The 10,703-nt window shown below is 35.8% G+C and overlaps 1 protein-coding gene across 2 annotated transcripts in view; it reads left to right on the forward strand.

Annotated features, from left to right (window-relative positions):
• The window catches only part of PTN (pleiotrophin), a 112,615-nt gene extending 107,141 nt beyond the window's left edge, over positions 1–5,474 (forward strand). The window contains exon 5 of one of the 2 annotated variants that reach the window (XM_003896649.4): positions 1,126–5,474. In XM_003896649.4, coding sequence (XP_003896698.1) covers positions 1,126–1,181 — 56 coding nt within the window. In that variant the 3' untranslated portion in view covers positions 1,182–5,474. The remainder of the gene's footprint in view (positions 1–1,125) is intronic. The other variant, XM_009203925.3, reaches the window with a different exon arrangement.
• Positions 5,475–10,703: the final 5,229 nt, after the last annotated feature.

Here is a 10,703-nt window from a genome sequence, read left to right on the forward strand (position 1 = left end):
GCTATCCTTAATTGACCACATGCTATTGTATCATATTCTGTTCTCAGTAGATTTTATAGAACGAGTTTAATTTGGATATAAACCCTGTGGTTACTATCATATGCTATGATACTTTTCATATGCCTATTGAAAGATGAGTAATCTAAGAAATAAATACATTAATTAACTTTCTCAGTGTCTCACAGTAACTTAATGATGTGGCCAGGATTTAAACTTCAGCAGTCTGACTCCAGAGCTTGTACTTAACCAGTCTATTTCTACCGCTACTATGGACAAAATTGGAGAAGTGGCTCAGAAATATTTAGCAATATCCACTCACTTGCTAGCCCAGTGACTCTGACCATTTTTGTCTTTGGAGCCAAATTAGATGTGTTCTATTCTGTATTGCATTCTCCTGTTAGGAAAAGAGAAGTGGAAAGATGACTGAATGGAAAAGAATGGAGTCTTTTGATTGAAATCCTGAATGTTTTCCTTTCCTACAGCCTATGTTGACACATTCCATTTGTTTTACCCCAAACTAGGAGTTCCTGTAGGCAAAGCTTCAGAGAGAGTACATTTGGTTTATAGCTGCTTCTTCCTACATAGATAGGTGGCCAAGTATATAAGCAAAGGGCTGACCTGGAGTGGAACCACTTTAGAATTGTTTGCTCAGAAAATATACTACTAAAGAGTCCCACAGAAAGGGAGTGGGGGAAATGAGGTGCCAAGCGGAGCTCTCATAGCTTTCCATTGAGCAGTGACCTGGGTAGTTTACTAAGAGATGTCTGCTGTATTTCTGTTTTCTAAGCAGGATCCCAAGTCAATATCTTGCCTATCAAGCAAAGGCAACCAGTAAGATAACAGGCATTTATAGAATTAACACAGAAGCAGGCTATGTTCCTCCTGCCCACTCTCACAGGCACTCTTTTGGCAAAAGCAGACAGACAGACACACACACACACGCACGCACACACATAGTTTTTTCTCAATTTACCAAGAAAACTGCCAAGAGCAAGCAACTTGTGTATCAATCTGATTTTTTCATTCCTTGTCAATTATAAGAAATGTGGCTATTTCTTCCCTGTAATTTAGTAACTTGACATTTTTCTCTTTTTCTCTTTCTCTCTCTCTTTTTTGTAATCACAGCAGAATCTAAGAAGAAGAAAAAGGAAGGCAAGAAACAGGAGAAGATGCTGGATTAAAAGATGTCACCTGTGGAATATAAAAAGGACATCAGCAAACAGGATCAGTTAACTATTGCATTTATATGTACCGTAGGCTTTTTATTCAAAAATTATCTATAGCTAAGTACACAATAGGCAAAAACAAAAAGAAAAGAAAATTTTTGTAGTAGTGTTTTTTAAATGTATACTATAGTACCACTAGGGGCTTATAATAAAGGACTGTAATCTTATTTAGGAAGTTGACTTATAGTACATGATAAATGATAGACAATTGAGGTAAGTTTTTTGAAGTTATGTGACATTTTACATTAAAATTTTTTTTTACAGTTTTTGGGCAACAATTTAAATGTTATGACTATGTAAACTACTTCTCTTGTTAGGTAATTTTTTTCACCTAGACTTTTTTCCCAATTGAGAAAAATATATACTAAACAAAATAGCAATAAAACATAATCACTCTATTTGAAGAAACTATCTTGTTTTCTGCCAATAGATTTTTAAAAATGTAGTCAGCACAATGGGGGTGGGGAAGCAGAACATGCCCTAGTTCAATGTTGACTTTTTTTTTTCTTTTAAAGAAAAGCATTAAAACATAAAATTCTTTCACTTTGGCAGAAGAATTTGTTTTCTTGATGAAATTATTTTTCCATCTGAGGAAAAAAATACTAGGAAAATAAATCAAGGTGATGCTGAAAAAAATTTGCTTTTGTGTTCAATAATGTGATTTTTGTAACCCTACTCCTTTAGTCATTTATACTCCCCCAGTCAACTTATTAGCACAGAGAAATTGTCATACAAACTAGCTAAGTCACTCTTGGGCACAAATGTCACACAGTTTTTTTGTACTTTCTATCAGTAATTAATAGGTTAAATTGGTACTACTGAATTCAACAAAAGTTTCACAATAGTCTAGGGTTTGGTGGAGCAGGAAAACGCTCTTACAGTGGATATATTTGGGTTCGCACCAGTCCAAATCAGGATCACTGTAATGATGTGCAAAATGGTAGTTTGGGCTTAGTTTCCATAAACCAAAAATCTTCACTTTTTTACATGCCATGAGTGCCAAAGGCAATCTGTATAGCTTCCTTATCTGTTGGTCTCTAAGCACAATTTTTAAGTAAACAAGTCTGTTCCCCTATTATTCAGGGAATAATAGAAAATTCTCTGGGATTATCTTTAAAGTGTTTCTCTTGACATACTCTTTAATTCTAAAGTGATAAGACTCAATAAACAAACACCAATCTACCGAGATAATTGCTAAGTCCGTTTTGGGGAAATGATGATTTCAGCCTACCCTGGGCTAACTATAAAATACACAATTACATGCTGGTCTAATGATGCAGCCAAAGGGTCTTAGCAGCTAAACTACTTTTGCCATCTAGCCTATGACTCTACTTGAGCTAGGAATGTTGAGCAGATCCATTTCTTCCTTCTACATCAAAGCCACCTGTCAGTGGGGAATAGAAAAAAAGGAGGAACTTCCAGGCATTTTATGGACTGGTGCTTAATAAAAAGAGTGCCTTGTAAAGTGCAAATGATAGAAACACGAATAGTAAATGTAGTCCTTTTATAAGCTGACCTTAATTGGAAAAAGTACTCATGGGGACGGATGGAAGAGAAGAAAGAAAGGCAGTGTCTTGAGTGGATTTTTTGACAGCAAACTCCCAAAATGATGGGAGGATGGAAGAGCCTATTGCAAATTTTGATAACCTCTCAGCTAACGTTGCTTCTCTAACACATTTAGCCAAAAGCAGCAACCCGTGAATCAGTAATGAGTTAAAGTGAACTAGAACTAAATCTCCCAAGGGAAAAACAGTCCTGTAAATAACTGTGGCATACTCCTTTATTCACAGGGCATGGCAGGAAGCCAAAAGTGAAAGATTTCTCTGCTGTGTCAACTATGATACTTAGCAAGCCCTAGAATAGCTTCCTGATTCTCCCCTAAAGCAAAGATTGGTATGCTAAGCTCCCTTATATAGAGTGTGAAATTCAACATCCCTTAAGTCTCAAGAATTATTCTACCCCAGCCTCAGCTTTAAACATCTTGTTAAGTCACACTGAAGTGTTGAAACATAAATGCAAAAGGACAAGCTCTCCACATCTCTGATTCTCACAAATAGGAAAAAATAGACCGTCATCGGACACTTCACAGTGTTCTCGAGCAAGCTCTCTGTTCTGGGCTTTATAAACTTCACCCTAAAGTTCATTAAGCCTTGAAGAAGGGAAGGAAAAATGCAAAGAAGTCATCTGTGTTCCTTTACATGGCCTTAGGGGGAAGACAAACTTTCTGTCCAATAATTGAGAGGGTAAAAAGCAACTTTACCAAGATGCAGGCAAAAACAAATCTTCCCTGATGAGAAAGTGTCCTCATTCAGCTCAGAGTTGGTATCTCTCACACTTGTTCTCTGATAGACTTTCTAATTTATTCAGGATATATGAATGCTGTCACATTCTTCTATATATAGGTTGTGAAGAGGATCTTGGATAGATATTTTGACTTCATATATTCTTGGAATGACGTATGAACATCTTCTTAACTTAGTAGAAGTGGAACTCAACCAGAGTTTAAAGTTCTAAATATTTTTTAAGAGAATTTCTCCTAAATTGGGAAGATGTGGGTATGAAAAAAATTGAATAATTATACTTGACCATGAGAAATCTCATTGAGAAAGAAAAGGCTATAGTTCTTTTCCATTGAGGAGACAGATACTTCTTTAAGAATAAGAGATACAGATCTTTTTTTTTTCTTCTGTAACATCTATTGGCTCCATAATTCTGAAAGTCTTAAATGAATTATTATATAATTTCCTTAAGTGAATAACAGAGGTAAATAGGCTATAGAAAGCAGTGAAAAAGGAAATAGAAAATACTGTCTTTTGCAAATTGAATTATTTTAAAGTAGTTTCCAAATATAAAAACTAGAACTTTATCTACATTGAGTCGTGGGGTTTTCTAACAGAGTGAAGCAAAGGGACTTTCTTTTCATTAACCTTTCCAAAAATAATAAGGCAGATCAATATCCTTGGATGTAGAATATCAAAGCATTCAAGCTACTTTTTAAACAGTGATAAGAGTCTTGGAATACATTAATATAAGAAGAAAAGGGCATAATGTTATTCTAAGCATCCAGCAAGGAATGCCTGCTTCAAATTTGCACTCTATTTTTACCAGAAATAAAATATATGGAGCATTTTTAATCAGAGGAAAACATGTCTTACTCTTAGAAACGCACCTGTCCTCTACTGTTTCTGTTCTTCCCAATCCTTTGTTCTTCTAAGCAGAGAAACAGAAGGAAGTAAAAAAGCTTCATCCTGTTGGGGTCACAGGTAAAATAATGTAACTCATAAGCATTCCAGTACTCATTAGAAAAGCAGACCTACTTTAAAAACTATTATTATTTAAAAAGAAAAATAAAGAATTAGCTCCCAACGTTTAATTTTTGTAAAGCCATTTTTTTTAAAAAAACGAAACCATGGCAGGCAGAACATTGATGTATTTCTTACACATGTATCTATTACAATGATTGTATTAAGTTACTCATGGGGTTGGCTAAAGAGGTTTATATGTAGATTATCACTTCATATTTTCTTTTGTTCTTTGAAAATGTGCATGGAAGCCATATTATACCTTATTAGAGAATGAAAACATGAAAAATCTTGACCATCCTATCCCTGAACTCCTGGGATAACTTAGAGAACACATAGAGATTGTATCCACACATTCAACTTGCTCTTAGTGGAGATACAGATGTTACATAAGATAAATAATCACAGAGAATAATTTTTTCCCTTTTTTGATTGTTTGATTGTCAGATCCATCAAACATAGGGCAAAACTTCAATTATCTTTGTTTATGAGATTCTTGGATAATTACATGAATGCATCCCTTACTGTGAATAATCAACAGATTGAAATATTTGCAATGAATGACATGAATTTTAGACTTCTAAATCCTAAAAGTTGCATACTTTTAAGGTAGTCATTTTTGCCTGATAATCTTTCTGTTCAAAAAAAAAAGTACCACACTATTTTTTAAAGAACATGAATGTAAATTAAACTGCTTTTGAAGACTTATTCCTGTCACCATGAGTATCAGGTTATTATTTTTTGTTATCATGGCAGTTGTAGTTGTAAATATTTTCTTGTGTGTTCCTCATAGATCATAGGATTGAATGAATACTCCACCAGGATGTAACCTTGGACTCAATTTGAGGGAGTAAAAAACTAGCAACAAGACCCTTCGGAACGAATGTATCTTCTTTTAAATTTTGTCTCTTAATGAAGATGGAATAAAGTATATACTACTCTCTGAGCTATTGGATAGTATCACGTGGTGACTTTTATAAAGAAATATACAATTAAATTTCAGGATTAAGCAAACATTTTTTTCCTGGCCTTTTAGAAAAAATAATCCTTGCTGTCCTTATCCTTGGACTTGTCAGATATATTCAAGCATTATCTATTATTTCTACATCAGCAACCACTGGTATTATGAGCAATCTCTGCCTTTTTCAACCTACATTTTATCTCACTTGTATTTCACATGTTGATTGGATATGAAGGAGCACTACTAAGCATTGATCATTTTGAGAACAAATAGAAATTATTAGTTATCATAATAAAACTTCTCTAATAGAAAAATGTACCATCATTGTTTGTAAATTAGCATTTTTGTTTTAATGCCATACCATTGAAAAATGAACATTTTTTTAATATCATGGAGATAGAAGGTCCATATACAACCTACAACATGGAGAAACTTCCCTACGAAAATTATTTTGTAAGCTGGGCGCGGTGGCTCACGCCTGTAATCCCAGCACTTTGGGAGGCCGAGGCGGGTGGGTCATGAGGTCAGGAGATCAAGACCATCCTGGCTAACTCGGTGAAACCCTGTCTCTACTAAAAATACGAAAAATTAGCCCGGCATGGTGGAGGGCGCCTGTAGTCCCAGCTACTCGGGAGACTGAGGCAGGAGAACAGCGTGAACCCGGGAGGCAGAGCTTGCAGTGAGCTGAGATGGTGCCACTGCACTCCAGCCTGGGCGACAGAGCACGACTGCGTCTCAAAAAAAAGAAGAGAAAATTATTTTGTAATAATACACCCTATTTTGAAAATAAGGCTAGATCCATTATATAAGGCTAGATGCATTATAATATTATAACATTATAAAGTAAGATAAAGTTAAAAATACTAAAGGGCCTGACTAGTCCTTGTGTTTAATTATTTCAGCGATATACTCAAATATTCAATGAATTACAATTATCTTCATAATGTGATGTTAGGCACTCTGGGAAGAAAACAACTAAAATTTAGAATTCCTAGCTCCCAAACTAATTTATATGTAGATCCTGAATATACAAAGATTTGTTTTTAATTAAAAGAAAGAGTTTGTAATGTAAAATAGTAGAAATATAAAATAATAGAAATGATTAAGATTGGGCAAGACCCATGAATTTCAAAGAAATCACTGGGCTGGAGTAATTAGAAAATTCATAAAGAACTCAGGGTTGATATTTCCCTTGAAGGATGGACTGGATTTGGTGGAGGATAAAAGGGGCATTTTAAGAGTAAAGATATGAAAAAGGTGCAGTTATACATGTTAGCAGCATACAACGTTTATTTAGTATAGCTAAGCTGATTTACTTAAAGTTTAAGGTAGTTTCTTTACAACATTTTCTACCATCATGTAAAATTGAATTTAGCATTGACAGGCAGCATCCCTACAACATTTACACATGCGTACGCATAGACACATGCACACACACACACACACACGCACATAATGAAATAATGAAATACAAGTTTCGGAAAATAATATTTCTCAATACTATGTTCTATGTACACTGACATTTTTCTTCTCTTGTATTTCATTTTCTTAAAGTTGGTTACAATCCATTAAATTTAATTTATGATCTACATATGGATCAAAACCTATACTTGAGTTGTTTTTTCTACAGACACTTGATACTTAGTCAGACTTGGTCTCCCATGCAAGAATTAGTATTGATACTGATTTCAGGACATCTTTCCTTTAGGGAAAGAAATATACTGGTGCAACCTCTGCCCATTGGAAGGACTTTTCTTTTCCACTGCTTCACAGAATCATCCCTAGTGAGACCAAGTTCTGTGGGCAAGAGCCTAGAGTTTTTCTTTCCTTGTCCATTGGACAGAAGGAATCCCCAAAGGGGCCATTGAAGTGGGAGAGAGGAGAACAGCAGTCCAACACAAATTGATCATTCCTCTTATTAAACCTTTTAAGTCTGCTTGTGACCAGATATAAATATGTTATTTATTTCTTCTAGTGGATGAGTGTTGCTAGACATACCCTAAATATGGCCAGAGAGCTCATAATATGCCAAAATCATGCTGGCCAAGTCAGATCACATGGTTATCTGATGTTCTGTGGATAGTAATTCAGTTTCTAGACTTAAAAGCAATCTGGAGATATTCATCAAAAAGAGAATAGTTATTAGCGAGGTGGTGTTAAATGCCTTCCATCTGCCCATACAGGTCCACTCTGCACCATCTACATTCTGTTCCATGTCCCCTGACCCAGGTGAATTTCATCAAGGGCCCCCTTGCCCTCTACTTCCAGTTGGCTCTAGCAAATGAAGAGTATCACAAGGGAACAGAAGAAAGGAGGGAAGAGAGCATTGGTTCTATAGCTATATCTCTTGATTAAGTTCTTGGTACCTATCAGGAACAGTCTCTCTTCTCCCCTCCCCTCCCCTCCCCCTCCCTTCCCTTCTTTTCCCTTCCCCCCCGCCCCCCACCATGATTGTATTTCTGGTATCTTCTCTCTCCTTATACTTCTTTGTGCACAGAAGAAGTATCTAGCACTCCTGGTTATTAAGAAGTAAATAGCCCTTTGATTAAACTCTTTATTTGAGCATGCCATCTTTTACCTGCTAGGACTGTGACTGACATAGGAGTGTGATTTACTTTGAAACTCTAAAATATTCTGCTAATTATATTTTTTGGGGTCTTTCCGGTAAAAGTGAAGCACCGTGCCTACCAAGGAAAAGAAATCCTTCCTCACGTGGTGTGCTTTTAAGATCAGTAAGTCCACATCAACTCAGAATTAATTGCCCCCTCCTGACCTGATTAGCAGGGTTTCTCCACTTCCTGCTAGGATAAAAGAGCTTATTTTGTTGGAAACTTCAGTTGAACTTCTAGCATTCTAGATTTCAAGCTTTCCAGAATCATTGGATCTGCCAGATCACACAAGACAAGTGGAAAATCTGCTTTTACCAACTGTAGTGCCTGCTTCTGATTTGGGACTCATTCAGATGTGTAGCTTTTCAGATACAGGTAAATAGGGCAATTAGGACTCCAAATACTGCATATGTTCCTTCCAAAACCCAAGGGGGGCTATAAGATAATGTACTTCCTTTCCATTGTTAGGGTTTGTAAAGTCCATAATTTGTTCTTCATTTTGAAGGGAATATCTTCACATGTCCCTGCTCATTGTACCCAGGAAAATTTACTCTGGTGACTGGTATTGTGAGTGATAACATGAATTTTGAATGTACAAATGAAACTTTTCCATTTAAAGGAACTGAATTGCAGGAAGATACTTCCTTAACACCCAATCCTACAAACTTTATATTACATCTGAGTATAATATCAGATATACTCCTAGATTTACCTTTTGGTTAGCAGGGGGATGAAGATCCTCATGACAGTTAAGGAAGATTAGATGAGGAAGATGCATAATCATAAATTAGCATACTTCAAATATGCTCTTTGAAAAGGGTAGCCATAAGTATATGAGAAAAGACCTACTAGCAAAATATTTAGAATTTGTAAAGAGGTTTCAGTATTCATCTAGGGGAAGAAAACATCAAAGATCTATAACAGAATCATAATGTTTGTCCTGGAGAGCAAATTACTATGACTCTTCACTTTGGGCATTTTACTTTTGCCATTACTAAAAAAAGAAACGTTAAAACCCGCAATTGCTTTTGCACCAAGCAAATAAATATGAAGTTCTGTTGACTATTGTGAAGCAGTCTTCATTTGTAACAAGCTTCTTTATTTTTGCAAGATTTAACTCCTGCCATTTGCACATTATCTTACCAGTCCATCTAGAATATTTATTCTTTCCAACTTAAGTCATATCAGCATGTTGCTGTAAATGCTGTAAAACTTTTTAATATCTGGAGGTACGTTGAGGAAGCCAATGAATTAGATTGTGACATGGAGTCAAAACACTGGTGTTTTCTGTGTCTAGGGTAAAAGTGAAGTACCATGCCCACCAAGCAAAAGAAATCCTTCCTCATGTGGTGTGCTTTTAAGATTAGCAAGCCCACATCAACTCAGAAATTAATTGCCCCCTCCTGGCCTGATTAGCAGAGTTTCTCCACTTCCAGCTAGCATAAAATAACTTATTTTGATGGAAACTTCAGTTGAATTTCTAGCATTCTAGATTTCAAGCTTTCCAGACCAAAAGAGAATAACCAATAATGGAAATTCTTTCTGATTCATTTAGAGAATCATCACTCTATTGTCTCATAGCAGAGATGAAGGGAGAGATTCTGAGGTGTACTCAAGAGAAAGAATGGGCAAGATGTGAATAATTGCTCTTACCTAGCATGCCTGAACTCTTTGACTGCCTTCTCTTTATAATAAGGTTAAATCTCTCTGGCCATCCAAGGCATTTTTTTGTTTAGCAATATTTGGGTTTGGTTTTCATTAACTGAATGAGGAAACTTGACTAGAGGAAACTGAATTCAGACTTTCTGGTGAATTCATCCTTATCAAGAAATTATAACATATCCCAAATAATATTCTATCTTCTTAGAAATTTCATTCTCCAAAGTCTACTTGAACAAATACAATTCTATGTTAATTGTATAGACTATGGTGATTAATTCATGAAAAATCTCTTTGGGTATATTTCCTTTTCCAAATTCTGATTATGCATTTCACCCCATAGACTACTATTACTAGTTTAAATTCATTAACTAATTCATGCTTTCCTTTAGTTAACATGTTTATTAAATGCTTAACACTTCATAGGTTCTGGGAATGCAACAAAGAACAAAATCAACAAAAATCCGTGTTCATGGAGTTTACATTTCTGTGGGGGACACAGAAGGGAGTAGAGCTTTGTTTATCTACTGCTGCATAACAAACCAGCTAATGGTTTAAAACAACAATCATCTTATTACTCCCTGATTCTCCCAGTGGTTTGACCAGACTTCTTGGGGTGGTTCTTTTGCTTTATGAAATGTCAGCTTGAGGGGCTGGGATGTACCCATCACATGTCTAACTTCTTCGTGGAAATAGTTGAAAATTGGACTCAGGTGGGATACTGAATGGCTAGGTCTCTTTCTTTCTCCATGTAGTCTCAAGGCTTCACTCTTCCCACAAGGCATCAATCTCTGTCTCCATGGTCTGTCTGTCAGGGTAACCAACCATTTTATGTGGCAGCATAGAACTCTCCAAATCACACAATTGGAAGCCACCAAACCTTCTTCAGGTTTAGGCCAGGAACTGACCCCACAATATTTCTGCCACATTTTAATAATTAAATCAA

This window comes from Papio anubis, chromosome 4 (genome assembly GCF_008728515.1).
Source record: "Papio anubis isolate 15944 chromosome 4, Panubis1.0, whole genome shotgun sequence".
In the NCBI taxonomy this organism is placed as follows: domain Eukaryota; kingdom Metazoa; phylum Chordata; class Mammalia; order Primates; family Cercopithecidae; genus Papio; species Papio anubis.